Here is a 17,361-nt window from a genome sequence, read left to right as displayed (position 1 = left end):
AAGGTCGGGTGTTTCCGGGGGGAGAGGGGAAGGTCGAGTGTTTCCCGGTGGGAGAGGGGAAAGGTCGAGTGTTTCCAGGACAGAGGGGAAAGGTCGAGTGTTTCCAGGGCAGAGGGGAAAGGTCGGGTGTTTCTGGGGCAGAGGGGAAAGGTCGGGTGTTTCTGGGGGAGAGGGGAAAGGTCAGGTGTTTCTGGAGGAGAGGGGAAAGGTCGGGTGTTTCTGGGGGAGAGGGGAAAGGTCAGGTGTTTCTGGGGGAGAGGGGAAAGGTCAGGTGTTTCTGGGGGAGAGGGGAAAGGTCGGGTGTTTCTGGGGGAGAGGGGAAAGGTTGGGTGTCTCCATGGGAGAGGGGAAAGGTTGGTTGTCTCCAGGGGAGAGGGGAAAGGTTGGGTGTCTCCAGGAGAGAGGGAAAAGGTCGATTGTCTCCAGGGGAGAGGGGAAAGGTCGGGTGTCTCCAGGAGAGAGGGAAAAGGTCGGTTGTCTCCAGGGGAGAGGGGAAAGGTCGGGTGTCTCCAGGGGAGAGGGGAAAGGTTGTGGGTAAGTGTTAAATATCGCAATGGGTAAGGTGACTCCGCTGCGATGTTGGTTAAATTGGGTTGGAGACAGCTGCTCAAAGATCAGTCAGTGTCAGAGCCATGAGAGACATTGAGGGAGCAGATACACAGGGTTCAGAGTCCAAATATTCCCACAAACAAAAAGGCCAAGATTCCCAAAACTGGACACTCCCCCAAACCTGGGAGAGCCAAGGGAATAGGAATAAAATGGAAAACTTAGTGTCAGAAACTGAGAACCCAACACCGCATGAACCTTCAGGGAATAGATGAAAAACTGGGTGAAAATCACGAAAGAAATTAGGCAATTAAGGAGAGGGGTGAAAGTAGATTGGTCAGTAAAATCAAGGAGAGTGTGAGAAAATTTCTCAATGTGTAAACCTCAAGAGGAAAAGAGCTCGAAACCAAAATATCAGGAAAATGTGTGTGGGTGCAGAAGACAGTGGACGTGCCTCTTCATCAGTACTTTGTGTGTGTGTGTGTGTGTTCACAAAAGAGAAGGACGGAACAGTCAGTGTAGTTACAGAGGAGGAATGTCAAGTATTGACGGTGTAAACAGAGTTAAGAGTTCCAGCATCTATGGAAGCAGCCGGGCTGCTGAGTGAAGCAAGAACACAAAATAGCAAAGGCTTAGATTTTCCTATCCTGTCTAGCTGCAGGTTTGGTGTTAGCAGTCAGTGGGGCACAGGATAGGAGAAAAGAATAGAGTGAATCATTGCAGGTGACAGAAAAAGATGCTGAGAAACAGTAGCAGTCCATGTCCAAATGCAGCTAGACCTGGGCAATATCCAGGGTTGGGCTGACAAGTAACATATAAATTCACGCCTCACAAGGGCAAGACAACGACCATCTCCAACATGAGAGAATCTAAACATCGCCCCTTGACATTCAATGGTGTTACCATCGCTGAACCCCCCACTATCAACATCCTGGAGGTTACCATTAACCAGAAACTGAACTAGTCTTATAAATACTGCGGCTACCAGCTCAGGTCAAAGGCTAGGAATCCTGCGGCCAGTAATTCACCTCCTGACTCCCCAAAGTCTGTCCACCACCTAAAGGCACAAGTCAGGAGTGTGATGGAATACTTGCCTGGAAGAGTGCAGTTCCAACAATATTCAAGAAGCTTGACACCATCCAGGACAAAGCAGCCCTACTTGATTGCTACCCCTCCCACAAACATTCATTCCCTCCACCATTGGCGTATGGTGGCAACCATCTGTACCATCTACAAGGTGCATCCCAGCAACTCACCAAGGCTCTTTAGGTAGCACCTTTCAAACCCACTGCCACAAACATCTAGAAGGGCAGGAGCAGCAGATAACTGGGAACACCACCACCTGGAGGTTCCCCTCCAAGTCACTCTCCGTCCTAACTTAGGAATATATTGCCTTTCCTTCACCGTTGCTGGAATCCTGGAACTCCCTCCATAAAGCACTGTGGGTGTACCCAACACCTCAGGGACTGCAGTGGTTCAAGAAGGCAGCTTATCGCCACCTTCTCAAGGGGCAACTAGGGATGGACAGTAAATGCTTGGTCTATCCAGCGATGGTAAAGAATAAACGCTGATGTATTGGCCAGTGTTTAAAAAGACAGGTGAGAAGAGAATCACAGTCAGTTTGTATTTGGGAAGCTGGGGTCTGTCTAATTGATTGGATTTTTTGAATATGTATAACAAAGGATTGATGAGGGGAGAGTATTTAATGCGATTTGTATGGATTTTAGTGAAGATTTTGACAAAGGTCTCATGGTGAGGCAAGTCCTTCAAGGGGAAAGTGGAACGTTGGATCCAAAATGGGCTCAGTGACTATAAGGCGATTTCCAGTGGCTTCTACGGGGCTCAGGATTCGATTCCCGACACGTATCAGTGATTTTGACTCACATTGTAGGGGGATGATTAAGACATTTGTAGATGGTATGAAAATTGACCGTGCATTGTTACTGAGGAAGCAAGCTGCAAACTACAGGGGGATATCAATGAACTGATCCAGTGGAAAAGAATTGGCTATTTAGAATTCAGTCGACAGAAGTGTGAGGACAAATGAGGCAAGGGAATGTTCAAAAAAATGATACGAAGCTGAGAAGTGGAGAAGAGCATAGGGTTCTTGGAGTGCATGTTGATTTGCGTACTTGAAGGTCACAGGACAGGTAGATGAGGTGGATAGAACCTTAGAAACTACGGTGCAGAAGGAGGCCATCTGGCCCATCGAGTGCACCGAGCACCCCACCTGGCCTTGCCCCTCCCCCTCCCCGCCAATCCTGCACATTTACCATGTCTAATCCACGTAACCTACACAGCTTTGGACACTAAGGGGCAATTTATCGTGGCCAGTTTACCTAACCTGCACATCTCTTGATACTAAGGGGCAGGTTAACATGGTCAATTCACCTAACCTGCACATTTTTGGACTGTTGGAGGAAACCGGAGCACCCAAAGGAAACCCACTCAGGTGCAGAGAGGACGTGCAAACTTTACCCAGTCACCTGGACAGAATCGAACCCATGTCCCTGGCTATGTGAGGCAGCAGTACTAACCGCTGTGCCACCATGCCTCCCTCGGAACATTACTTTAATTTGTCACTCACAGCTCAGAGAACAGGGAGGTTATGCCCGAACGGTGTAAAACATTAGTTAGGCCACAGCACGCTGTTCTGGTCCTGACAATACAGGACGGATACAATCACACAAGAGATAGTACAGAGATTGGACAGAGGAAGTAACATGGACTGGAGAATTTTTGCAGTTAAGGGAAGTTTGGATGGACTGGGTTGTTCCCTTTGGAAACCAGGAAGCTGAGGGAGATTAACTGGAGGTTTACAAAATTCTGAGGGACGTATACAGAGGGATTTTCATCGGCAGAAAAATCAAGAATCAGGAGGGCAGAAATGGAAAGTCATGAGGAGAGGGACTAGTGGGGAGCCGAGAAGAAATTCCTTCACTTAGATGCTGGCCGGGTTCTGGAACTCACTGTCTCACAGGGTGAGAGAGGCCTAAACCCTGGGCACATTTCAGACAATGCTGGGATATGCATGATGCTGCCTTAAATGACAGGAATACACAGCTGGAACAGGAAAGTGAAGTTAGACTGGGCAGCTCATTTGCAGTTAGCACAGACCGAGTGGGCTGAACGGCCTCCTTGTGTCCAGTAAACGTTCTGGAATTGAAGGAGGAATGGATGTGAAGGGGGGGGGGGGGGGGGGGGGGGGGGGGGGGGCGGGGGAGTCCCATTGATTAGAAATGGGAAAACCTACAATCTTGACGCTGGCATGATAGGGTCTGCAACATCCAATATGTTGGGCTGGCGGTGACACAACAAGACAGGTAACCCGACTTCCACAGATTTCAGTAAAGCTTCATCGCTCCAATAGGCCCTTTGGCAGAGCCCAGTCGCAGACTGGATCTTGGGCAGTCTGCTGAGCACTGGGATCAGTGGGAGTGACTGTCTCTGGGAGTCAGCCCTTGAAGTGACAGATTTCCTGAAGTCACCCATTGGAGTGACAGTGTCTCGGAGTCAGGCCTGGAAGTGACACTGACTCTGGGGGGTGACAGTGTCTCTGGGGGGGTGACAGTGTCCCTGGGTGCGACAGTGCCTCTGGAAGACAGCCCTGGGAATGATAGTGTTTCTGGGAGTTACGGTGTCCCTGGGAGTGACAGTGTTCCTGAGCATCTGCCCTGGGAATGACAGTGTCCCTGGGAGTCAGCTCTGAGGGTGGCAGTGACTCTGGGGGTGACAGTGACTCTGGGGGTGACAGTGACTCACAGAGTCATAGAGGTTTACAGCATGGAAACAGGCCCTTCAGTCCGACTTGTCGATGCCGCCCAGTTTTTAACCATTAAGCTAGTCCCAGTTGCCTGCGTTTGGCCCATATCCCTCTCCCAATCTTACCCATGTAACTGTTTAAATGCTTTTTAAAAGGCAAAATTGTACGCACCTCGACTACTGCCTCTGGCAGTTCGTTCCAGACACTCACCACCCCTCTGTGTGAAAGAATTGCCCCTCTGGACCCTTTTGTATCTCTCCCCTCTCACCTTAAACCTATGCCCCCTAGTTTTAAAATTCCCTACATTTGGGAAAAGATGTTGACGATCTAGTTGATCTATTCCCCCATTATTTTTTCGACCTTCTATAAGATCATCCCTCAGCCTCCAATGCTCCAGAGAAAAAAGTCCCAGTCTATCCAGCCTCTCCTTATAACTCAAACCATCAAGTCCTGGTAGCAGCCTTGTAAATCTTTGCTGCACTCTTTCTAGTTTAATAATATCCTTTCTATAATAGGGTGACCCGAACTGTGCACAGTATTCCAAATGTGGCCTTACCAAAGGCGGCACAGTAGCTTCGTGATTAGTTAGCAATGCTGTCTCACAGCACCAGGGACCCAGATTCAATTCCGGCCTCAGGTCACTGTCTGTGTGGAGTTTGCACATTCTCCCCATGTCTATGTGGGTTTTCTCCGGGTGCTCCGGTTTCCTCCCACAGTCCAAAGATGTGCAGGCTAAGTTGACTGACAATGCTAAATTGACCCTAGTGTCGGGGGATTAGCTAGGGTAAATATGTGGGGTTACAGGGATAGGGCCTGGGTGGTATTGTGGTCGGTACAGACACGATGGGCCACATGGCCTCCTTCTGCAGTGCAGGGATTCTATGATTACCAATGTCTTGTACAACTTCAACAAGACATCGCAACTCCTGTATTCAATGTTCTGACCAATGAAACCAAGCATGCCGAATGCCTTCTTCACCACCCTGTCCACCTGTGACTCCACTTTCAAGAAGCTATGAACCTGTACCCCTAGATCTCTTTGTTCTGTAACTCTCCCCAACGCCCTACCATTAACTGAGTAAGTCCTGCCCTGGTTCGACCTACCAAAATGCATCACCTCGCATTTATCTAAATTGAATTCTACCTGCCATTCATCAGTCCACTGGCCCAATTGACCAAGATCCAGTTAATCCTAGATAAACTTCTTCACTGTCCATTATGCCACCAATTTTGGTGTCATCTGCAAACTTACTAACCATGCCCCCTAAAATTCTATCCAAATCACTCATATAAATGACAAATAACAGCAGACCCAGCACCGATCCCTGAGACACACCACTGGTCACAGGCCTCTGCAACCACCCTCTGGTTTCTGTCAAGAAGCCAATTTTGTATCCAATTGGCTACCTCACCCTAGATCCCATGAGATTTAACCTTATGCAACAATCTACCATGCGGTACCTTGTCAAAGGCCTTGCTAAAGTCCACGTAGACAATGTCGACTGCACTGCCCTCATCTACCTTCTTGGTTACTCCTTCAAAAACTCATATTCATGAGATATGATTTTCCACTCACAAAGCCATGCTGACTGTCCCTAATCAGTCCTTGCCTCTCTAAATGCCTGTAGATCCAGTCTCTCAGAATATCTTCTCACAACTTACCCACTACAGACGTTAGGTTCACCGGCCTGTAGTTCCTAGGCTTTTCCTTGCAGCCCTTTTTAAACAAAGGCACAACATTTGCCACCCTCCAATCTTCAGGCACCTCACCTGTGACTGTCGATGATTCAGATATCTCTGCTCGGGGACCTGCAATTTCCTCCCTAGCCTCCCACAACATCCTGGGATACACTTAATCAGGTCCCGTGGATTTATCTACCTTGATGCGCTTTAAGACTTCCAGCACCTCCTCCTGTGTAATTTGTGCATTCCTCTAGACATCACTATTTATTTCCCCAAGTTCCCTAACATCCATGTCTTTCTCAACAGTAAATACTGATAAGAAATATTCATTTAGGATCTCACCCATCTCTTGTGGATCTAAACATAGATGGCCTTGTTGATCCTTAAGAGGCCCTATTCTCTCCCTTGTTACTCTTTTGTCCTTTATGTATTTGTAGAAGCTCTTTGGATTCTCCTTTGTCTTATCTGCCAAAACAATCTCGTGTCCCCTTTTTGCCCTTCTGATTTTTCTCTTAACTCTACTCCGATACCGTCTATACTCTTCAAGGGATCCACTTGATCCCAGCTGCCTATGCATGTCAAATGCCTCTTCCTTCTTCTTGACTAGGGCCTCAATATCCCGAGTTATCCAAGGTTCCCGACTTCTACCAGCCTTGCCCTTCACTCTAAGTGGAATGTACTTACCCTGAACCCTGGTTAACACACGTTTGAAAGCCTCCCACTTACCAGCCGTCCCTTTGCCTGCCAACAAACTCCCCCCAATCAACTTTTGAAAGTTCCTGTCTAATACTATCAAAATTGGCCTTGCCCAATTTTGAATTTTAACTTTTGGGCCAGACCTATCATTCTCCATAACTATCTTAAAACTAATGGAATTATGGTCACTGGTCTCAAAGTGATTCCTCACTAACATTTCTGAATGAGAAATTCCTCCTGAATACACTCAACAAATTTCCCACCATTCAAGCCCCTAATACTATGGCTGTCCCAGTCAATGTTGGGGAAGTTAAAGTCCCCTACTATTACCACCCTATTTTTCTTGGAGCTATCTGTAATCTCCTTACATATTTGTTCCTGTCTCCCACTGACTATTTGGGGGCCTATAGTACAATCCTATCAAAGTGATTTCCCCCTTGTTATTTTTCAGTTCTACCCATATAGACTTAGTGGGTGAAACCTCAGAAATATCCTCAGTTCTACTGTGATGTTCTCCCTATTCAAAAACGCAATTCCCCCTCCTTTCTTACCTCCTGTTCTGTCCTTCCTGTAGCATCTGAACCCTGGAACATTGAGCTGCCAGTCCTGTCCCCTCCTTAGCCATGTTTCAGTAATAGCTATAATATCCCGGGCCCATGTACCCTGGGAGCGACAGTGTCCCTGGGTGGAGGGGGGGGGGGGGGGCGACACTGTCCCAGAGGGGAGGGGGTGTGACAGTGTTCCTGGGGGGCGGGGTGCAACAGTGTCCCTGGGGGAGTGCGACAGTGTCCCTGGGGGGGTGGGGAGTGCCACAGTATCCCGGCCGGGGGTGGCGGGTTGGGGGGACAGTGACCCTGAGGGCAATCGAGTCAACACTGGGAGTAACAGTGTCCCGGGGAGGGGGCGATAGAGTCCTGGGGGGGGGCAACAGTGTCTCTGGGGGCAATGGAGTCAACAGTGGGACTGACAGTGTCTGGGAGGGAGGGGGAGGGGTGATAGAGTCCTGGGGTGGTGGGGGGAGGGTGCATGACAGTGTCCCTGGGTGTGACAGTGTCCAGGGGTGGGGGGGATGGGGCTGGGGTGGGGGGGCACAGAGTACAGAGTACCTGGTGTCATTGGAGTCAACACTGGGAGTGACAGTGTCCCTGGGAGGGCCACAGTGTCCCTGAGTGTGACACTGTCCTTGGGGTAGTGTGCAAGTGTCCCTGGGAGGGGAGGTGGGGGGTTGCGGGGAGCGACAGTGCCCCGGGGAGCGCCAGTGAGTCTGGCAGACAAGGTCTCGACATCAGACTGCAATAATTCCTACACCTGAGAGTCTGGCCTCTTGGGGATCTAAGTCTGGAGGCTGAGCTGTAGAATAATCAAATGCCAGAATAGACATTGAACAGTTATGAGAAGGTTAGTCTCACTCAGAATGCAGGACTGCTGCATTTACTGAATTATTGTGTTGTTGTGGCAACAGACACACACACGATCTTCCCACTGCATGGTGAGGTGTCAACCTGTAACCAAGCAACCAGCAAAGTCAAAAATAATCTCCCCACTGTCCCTTTGTTTACCAAATCCAAACTAATCCCAGTGTCCCTGTGATTGATCAATCCTAAACTCATCCCACTACCCCATTCTCCCCCGTAGCCCTGTATCAATCCCCAAACTAATCCCACAGCCCCGCTCTCTCCCCATAGCCCTGTGTCAATTCCCCCAAACTAATCCCACTGCCACACTCGCTCCTCATAGCTCTGTATCAATTCCCAAACTAATCCCACAGCCCCGCTCTCTCCCCATAGCCCTGTGTCAATCCCAAACTAAACCCACTGCCCCACTCTCTCCCCATAGCCCTGTATCAATCCCCAAACTAATCCCACTGCCCCACTCTCTCCCCATAACCCTGTATCAATCCCCAAACTAATCCCATTGCCCCGCTCTCTCCCCATAGCCCTGTATCAATTCCCCCAAACTAATCCCACTGCCACACTCGCTCCCCATAGCCCTGTATCAATTCCTAAATTAATCCCACTGCCCTGCTCTCTCCTCATAGCCTTGATTCAATCCCCAAACTAATCACACTGCCCCGCTTTCTTGCCATAGCTCTGTATCATAGAACATAGAACATTAGAACATAGAACATTACAGCGCAGTACAGGCCCTTCAGCCATCGATGTTGCGCCGACCAGTGAAACCAATCTAAAGCCCATCTAACCTACACTATTCCAATATCATCCATATGTTTATCCAATAAACATTTGAATGCTCTTAATGTTGACGAGTCCAAAACTAATCAATCCAAAACTAATCCCACTGCCTTGCTCTCTCCACATTGCCCTGTATCGATCCCTAAATTAATTCCACCGTTCCGCTCTCTCCTCATAGCCCTGTATCAATCCCAAACTGATCCCACAGCCCCACTCTCCCCATAGCCCTGTACCAATCCCAAATTAATCTCACTGCCCCACACTCTCCCTATAGCCTTGTATCAATCCCAAACTAATCCCACAGCCCCACTCTCTCCCCATAGCCCTGTTTCAATCCAAACTAATCCCACAGCCCCACTCTCTCCCCATAGCCCTGTTTCAATCCAAACTAATCTCACAGCCCCACTCTCTCCCCATAGCCCTATATCAATCCCAAACTAATCCCACTGCCCTGCTCTCTCCCCATAGCCCTGTATCAATCCCAAACTAGTCCCACTGCCCTGCTCTCTCCCCATAGCCCTGTATCAATCCCAAACTAATCCCACTGCCCTGCTCTCTCCCCATAGCCCTGTATCAATCCAAACTAATCTCACAGCCCCACTCTCTCCCCATAGCCCTGTATCAATCCCAAACTAATCCCACTGCCCTGCTCTCTCCCCATAGCCCTGTATCAATCCCAAACTAATCTCACAGCCCCACACTCTCCCCATAGCCTTGTATCAATCCCAAACTAATCCCACAGCCCCTCTCTCTCCCCATAGCCCTGTTTCAATCCAAACTAATCCCACAGCCCCACTCTCTCCTCATAGCCCTGTATCAATCCCAAACTAATCCCACTGCCCTGCTCTCTCCCCATAGCCCTGTTTCAATCCAAACTAATCCCACAGCCCCACTCTCTCCCCATAGCCCTGTATCAATCCCAAACTAATCCCACTGCCCTGCTCTCTCCCCATAGCCCTGTATCAATCCCAAACTAATCCCACTGCCCTGCTCTCTCCCCATAGCTCTGTATCAATCCCAAACTAATCCCACTGCCCTGCTCTCTCCCCATAGCCCTGTATCAATCCCAAACTAATCCCACTGCCCTGCTCTCTCCCCATAGCTCTGTATCAATCCCAAACTAATCCCACTGCCCTGCTCTCTCCCCATAGCCCTGTATCAATCCCAAACTAATCCCACTGCCCTGCTCTCTCCCCATAGCCCTGTATCAATCCAAACTAATCCCACTGCCCTGCTCTCTCCCCATAGCCCTGTATCAATCCCAAACTAATCCCACTGCCCTGCTCTCTCCCCATAGCCCTGTATCAATCCCAAACTAATCCCACTGCCCTGCTCTCTCCCCATAGCTCTGTATCAATCCAAACTAATCTCACAGCCCCACTCTCTCCCCATAGCCCTGTATCAATCCCAAACTTATCCCATTTACATAAGCTCAGTAGATTCGTGTTGTTCCTGCTGCTTTTGGTATCACGCTGGGCGTGGAATTTACTCTCTGCACCACATTAATCACCAAAGAGTACAACGAATTTTGCCTTCAAGGCAGATTCTCAGTGTCCGCATTCCTGTTTGTTCAAACAGCATGCAGCATCAAGCAAATTAGATTATTATATTGATATTATAAATTCTGGACTGGAATGAACAGGTTCGATACAGAGTATAGCTCCCTCTACACTGCGCCCATCAAACACTCCCAGGACAGGTACAGCATGGGATTAGATACAGAGTAAAGCTCCCTCTACACTGTCCCCATCAAACACTCCCAGGACAGGTACAGCACGGGGTTAGATACAGAATAAAGCTCCCTCTACACTGTCCCCATTAAACACTCCCAAGACAGGTACAGCACGGGGTTAGATACAGAGTAAAGCTCCCTCTACATTGCCCCCATCAAACATTCCCAGGACAGGTACAGCACGGGGTTAGATACAGAGTAAAGCTCCCTCTGCACTGTCCCCATCCAACACTCCCAGGACAGGTACAGCACGGGGTTAGATACGGAATAAAGCTCCCTCTACACTGTCCCCATCAAACACCTCCAGGAAAGGTACAGCACGGGGTTAGATACGGAATAAAGCTCCCTCTACACTGTCCCCATCAAACACTCCCAGGACAGGCACAGCACTTATCAGGACTGTATTGCTGCTACTCTATGCTTTGCTGGAATGTTAATAATCTGAGAATTTTATATCCTCGCAGGTCCTGATGTCACCGTAGTGGCGGAGCCAGGAAGAGTCACCTTCTTTCCAGACCATCAGGAGTCTATGTCCCAGATCCCCAGGGGTGAGAGTGAGCTGTACTCCCTGGAGACCCAGGGCAGCCTGGGGCCTGAGTCCCACTATCCCACTGCAGTTCTCTCCTCCTCTGAGGCAGCACGTTCTAGGAAGAGAGGTGGGCTGGCTGAGGTGGTCCAGTCCCAGGCCCGAGGTAGTCGGGCATCAAGGACCCGCCATGATTGCCTGGACAGCCAGCCTAATACAGAAAACTGCCGGGGAGGCAGTCGGCTGGCCAAGAGGCAGCACGTTGAAGCACGGCCTGAAGCCCTACCTGACCCAGGATCTCAGGCTCTCCAAGATCACGCAAGGCCCCAGGCTCATCTCAAGGCAAGGCCCCAGGCTCTCCTCAAGACTGGGCCCCAGGCTCTCCATAAGACTGGGCCCCAGGCTCTCCCAACTCAAACTGGACCCCAGAATCTTCACAACACTGGGCCGCAAGCTCTCCCAGGTCAAACTAGGCCCCATGCACTCCACAAGACTGAGCCCCAGCCTCTCCCAGGTAAAACTAAGCCCCAGGCTCTCCCAGGTAAAACTAAGCCCCAGTCTCTCCGCATGACTGGGCCTCAGGCTCTCCCTGATCTCTCAAGGCTCCAAGCCTTTCTGGACACTGGGCAGCAGGCTGAGGAGAGCAGTGAGACTGATTGGGAGGATGGCGAGACAGATTCGGGGAATGAAGAGACTGATTCAGGAGATAGTGAGGCCTCTCCTAGTCAGGAGGCTTTGTCCAGTGGCAGCTTTGATGAGCAAAGGCAGATGCACTCCATGATTGGGAAGGCTCTGGATTTTGCCAGCAGGGCTCTCCAACCAGATGAAACAGCAGCCGAGAAGTACTGTGCCCAGTGTGGCAGCCAGAGTGGGCGCGGAGACAGACGCCGAGACAGGCTGCTGGGCATCCTTGCACCAGGCCCCTGGCTGGTGCCAGGCAGAGGGAAACTTCAAGAAATAATCGACAGGTAGTGGATGAGGTGAAGGTTAGTTGGGGGAGGGGATGGACAGATCAGACAGAGAGGCTGTGGAGAGGTGAAGCTCCACATGGTGGAATAATAAACAGGTCTGGAACTGGATACCCATTAGAAACAAACCCTTGGGGAGGGGAGCAAGGGGTGAGTGGGAGGACGGTAAGTGGGAGATGAATATGTTACTAATCTTCAGTCTTAGTCTCATTCTTGCCTCAACATCAGACGGCCCTCAGCTGACCCCCATAATCCAGTACCAGTACTGAAGGAGCGCCGCAATGTCAGAGAGTCAGCACTGAGGGAACACCGCACTGTCAGAGGGTCAGTACTGAGGGAGCGCCGCACTGTCGGAGGGTCAGCACTGAGGGAACACCGCACTGTCAGAGGGTCAGTGCTGAGGGAGCATCGCTCTGTCGGAGAGTCAGTGCTGAGGGAGCGTCGCTCTGTCGGAGAGTCAGTGCTGAGGGAGCGTCGCTCTGTCGGAGAGTCAGTGCTGAGGGAGCGTCGCTCTGTCGTAGAGTCAGTGCTGAGGGAGCGTCGCTCTGTCGGAGAGTCAGTGCTGAGGGAGTGTCGCTCTGTCGGAGAATCAGTGCTGAGGGAGCGCCGCACTGTTGGACAGTCAGTGCTGAGGGAGCGCCGCACTGTTGGACAGTCAGTGCTGAGGGAGCGCCGCGCTGTTGGAACGTCAGTGCTCAGGGAGTGCTGCACTGCCGGAGCATCAGTGATGCATGGCGCTACGGGTAACGTATTAGCATGGACAGAGGATTGAAACAGAACCAACAGAAAGCAAAGAATGGGGGTAAATGGGTGTTTTCTGGTTGGCGATCAGTGACTAGTGCTGTGCCTCAGTGATCAGTATTGGGACTGCAATTGTTTACAGTTTACATAGATGATTTGGAGTTGGGGACCAAGTGTAGTGTGTCAAAATTCACAGACGACACTAAGATGAGTGGTAGAGCAAAGTGTGCAGAGAACACTGAATGTCTGCAAAGGGATATAGATCCCTTAAGTGAGTGAGCAAGGGTCTGGCAGATGGAGTACAACATTGGTAAATGTGAGGTCATCCATTTTGATAGGAATAACAGCAAAATGGACTGTTACTTAACTGGTAAAAAATTGCAGTATGCTGTTGTGCAGAGGGACCTGGGTGTCCTTGTGCAGGAATCACAAAGTTGGTTTGCATGAAATTCAGTGAAGTTCGGGCGGCACGGTAGCACAGCGGTTAGCACTGCTGCTTCACAGCGCCAGGGTCCTGGGTTCGATTCCCGGCTCGGGTCACTGTCTGTGTGGAGTTTGCACATTCTCCTCGTGTCTGCGTGGGTTTCCTCCGGGTGCTCCGGTTTCCTCCCACAGTCCAAAGATGTGCGGGTTAGGTTGATTGGCCAGGTTAAAAATTGCCCCTTAGAGTCCTGAGATGCGTAGGTTAGAGGGATTAGCAGGTAAATATGTGGGGGTAGGGCCTGGGTGGGATTGTGGTCGGTACAGACTCGATGGGCCGAATGGCCTCCTTCTGCACTGTAGGGTTTCTATGATTCTATGATGATTGGGAAGGGTACAGCAGGTAATTAAGAAGGCAAATTGAATTTATTTTGTCCTTCATTGCTAGAGGCATGGAGTTTAAAAACAGCGAGGTTACGTTGCAGCTGTATAAGTGCTGGTGAGGTCACACCTGGAGTACTGTGTACAGTTTTGGTCTCCTTACTTGAGAAAGGATATACTGGCACTGGAGGGGGTACAGAGAAGATTCTAGGTTGATACGAAGTTGATTCCGGAGTTGAGAGGGTTGGCTTATGAGGAGAGATTGAGTAGACTGGGGCTATACTCATTGAAATTCAGAAGAATGAGGGGAGATCTTATAGAAACATATAAGATTATAAAGGGAATAGATAAGATAGAAGCAGGAAAGTTGTTTGCACTGGCAAGTGAAACTAGCACTGGGGGCATAGCCTCAAAATAAGGGGGAGCAGATTTAGGAATGAGTTGAGGAGGAACTTCTTCACCCAAAGGGTTGTGAATCTGTGGAATTCCCTGTCTAGTAAAGTTGAAGCGACCTCGTGAATGTTTTTAAGGCAAAGATAGATAGATTTTTGAACAGTAAAGGAATTAAGAGTTATGGTGAGCGGGCGGGTAAGTGGAGCTGAGTCCACGAAAAGATCAGCCTTGATCTTATTGAATGGTGGAGCAGGTTCGAGGGGCCAAATGGCCTACTCCTCCTCCTAGTTCTTATGTTCAGTGCTGAGGGAGCACCGCACTGTCGGAGCATCGGTGCTGAGGGAGCGCTGCACTGTGGGAGGGTCAGTGCTGAGGGAGTGCCGCACTGTTGGAGGGTCAGTGCTGAGGGAGCGCTGCCCTGTTGGAGCATCAGTGCTGAGGAAGCGCTGCCCTGTTGGAGGGTCAGTGCTGAGGGAGCGCTGCACTGTGGGAGGGTCAGTGCTGAGGAAGCGCCGCACTGTCGGAGGGTCAGTGCTGAGGGAGCGCCGCACTGTCGGAGGGTCAGTGCTGAGGGAGCGCTGCCCTGTTGGAGCGTCAGTGCTGAGGAAGCGCCGCCCTGTCAGAGGGTCAGTGCTTAGGGAGTGTTGCACTGTCAGAGGGTCAGTATTGAGGGAGTGCCGCACTGTAGGAGGGTCAGCACTGAGAGAACGCTGCACTGTTGGAGGTTCAGTACTGAGGAAGCATCACACTGGGCTAGACATTAACCTCTGGGGGTGGGGTGAGTAGCTTTGTGCCTGGTATCTTGGGGATAGTATTGACTCCTTACCCAATTTCACTGAATAAAAACAGATCACTTACCTCATTGTTGAATGTGGGAACTTGCTAAGTTCAAATCTGTGGCTGAGTTTCCTACGTTTCTACAGTATCTATTCTTGATGAAATTCTTCACTCCATGTGAGGTTGTCTGGAGCATCCCATGGAAATCAAATGCACATCTTTTTAAATGAAGGATATTATTATGGATTTCTAAAAAGAGTTAATATTTTAATGAAATTTTAATTGACTTGTATAGATTATGTGCCAACAAATAATAAAGACGCAAGCGAACACAAATGTGGTGCTGTCACTCATTTCTGCTTCATGACTGTTGGTGCTCTTGTCAGTATAACTGTGTTCTACCCTCTTCCCCCGTCCTCACCTCCCTCTTCCACTATCTTTGTTTGGCTGGGACTGTGGCAGGTTTTTTTTCATTCATGGGATATGGGCGTCGCTGGCTGGCCAGCATCTATCCCTAGTTGACCTTGGAGAGTTGAGAGACAACCACATTTCTGTGGCTCTGGAGTCATATGTAGGCCAGACCAGGTAAGGATGGCAGATTTCCTTCCCTAAAGGACATTAGTGAACCAGACAATCAACAATGGTTATCAGTAGATTCTTAATTTCAGATTTTTAAAAATTGAATTCAAATTCCGCTATCTGCCTTGGCGGGATTTGAATCCGGGTCCCCAGAACATTAGCTGAGTTTCTGGATTAATAATCTAGCGATACCACTCGGCCGTCGCCTCCCCCTAAATAAGGGGGGAATGAGGGAACCAACAAGAAGGAAAAACATACTTGACCTCATCCTTCCCAACCTGTCTGCCACAGATGCATCTGTCCATGATCGTTTCGGTAAGAGTAAGAGACAAAGTCCGTCTTCACGTTGCGGATACTCTCCGTCGTGTTGTGTGGCACTAAATGGAATAGACTTTGAACAGATTCAGAAACTCGAGACTGGGCATCCATGAGGCGCTGTGGGTCATCAGCAGCAGCAGAATTGTAATCATCTCCAATCTGTGTAACCTCATGGCCCGGCATATCTGCCACTCTACCATTACCACCAAACCAGGGGTTCAGCCCTGGTTCCATGAAGAGTGCAGGAGAGCATGCAAGGAGCAGCACCAGCACACTTAGTAATGAGGTGCCAACCTGGTGAAGCTATAATACAGGACTACTTGCATGCCAAACAGCATAAGGAGCAAGTAATAGTGATGTTGCATGCCAAACAGCATAAGGAGCAAGTAATAGTGATGTTGCATGCCAAACAGCATAAGGAGCAAGTAATAGTGACGTTCACGAGGGGTCATATGTTCAAGGTGAAGGGGGGGAGGTTTAACACAGATATCAGAAGGACATATTTTACACAGAGGGTGGTGGGGGCCTGGAATGCGCTGCCAGGCAAGGTGGTGGAGGCGGACACACTGGGAACGTTTAAGACTTATCTAGATAGCCATATGAACGGAGTGGGAATGGAGGCATACAAAAGAATGGTCTAGTTTGGACCAGGGAGCGGCACGGGCTTGGAGGGCCGAAGGGCCTGTTCCTGTGCTGTATTGTTATTTGTTCTAAGTGATCCCACAGCCAAGAGATCAGATCTAAACTCTGCATCCTGCCACATCCAGACATGAATAGTGGTGTACAATTATGCAACTCACTGGAGGAGGAGGCCACAAATATCTACATGCTCAATGATGGGGGACCCAAGCACATCAGTGTAAAAGATAAGGCTGAAGCATTCGCATCAATCTTCAGCCAGAAGTGCCGAATGGATGATCCATCTCAGCTTCCTCTGGAGGTCACCAGCAACACAGATGTCTATGTTTTGCCAATTTGATTCATCCCTTATGATATCAAGAAACAGCTGAAGGCACTGGATGCTGCAAAGGCAATGGGCCCTGACATTATTCCGGCAATAGTACTGAAGACTTATGCTCTGAAACTTGTTGCACTTCCAGCCAAGCTGTTCCAGTACAGCTACAACACTGGCATCTACTCGGCAAGGTGGAAAATTGCTGGTATGTCCTTTTGACAAGAGACAGAACAAATCCAACCAGGCCAATTACTGCCCCATCAGTCTACTCGCGATCATCAGTAAACTGATGGAAAAGATTATCAACAGTGCTTTCAAACAGCACTTACTCAGCAATAACCTTTTCATGTATGCGCAGTTTGAGTTCTGCCAAAGCCACTCAGCTATGACCTCATTACAGCTTGAACCAAACATGGACAAAAGAGCTGAAAACCTGAGGTGAGGTGAGAGTGACTGCCTTGACATCAAGGCAACATTTAGCCGAGTGTGGCATCAAGGAGAGAGCAGGGATTGGTTTAGAGATTGATACAGGGCTATGGGGAGAGAATGGGACAGTGGGATTAGTTTAGGGATTGACACAGGGCTATGGGGAGAGAGCGGGGCTGTGGGATTAATTTAGGGATTGACATAGAGCTATGGGGAAAGAGTGGGGCAATTGGATTCGTTTGGGGATTGATACGTGGCTTTCGGG

General features: G+C 49.7%; 1 protein-coding gene across 1 annotated transcript in view; it reads left to right on the top strand.

The window, feature by feature from the left end:
• The window catches only part of LOC144487535 (membrane-associated guanylate kinase, WW and PDZ domain-containing protein 3-like), a 79,046-nt gene extending 66,835 nt beyond the window's left edge, over positions 1–12,211 (top strand). Inside the window, exon 16 of the mRNA XM_078205620.1 lies at positions 11,077–12,211. Within this exon, the coding sequence (XP_078061746.1) occupies positions 11,077–12,110 (1,034 nt within the window). The 3' untranslated portion in view covers positions 12,111–12,211. The remainder of the gene's footprint in view (positions 1–11,076) is intronic.
• Positions 12,212–17,361: the final 5,150 nt, after the last annotated feature.

The sequence above is a fragment of the Mustelus asterias genome, unplaced genomic scaffold, assembly GCF_964213995.1.
Source record: "Mustelus asterias unplaced genomic scaffold, sMusAst1.hap1.1 HAP1_SCAFFOLD_853, whole genome shotgun sequence".
In the NCBI taxonomy this organism is placed as follows: Eukaryota; Metazoa; Chordata; class Chondrichthyes; order Carcharhiniformes; family Triakidae; genus Mustelus; species Mustelus asterias.
The sequence above is the reverse complement of the archived record's forward strand: the minus strand, read 5'-3'. Positions and strand labels throughout refer to the sequence as shown.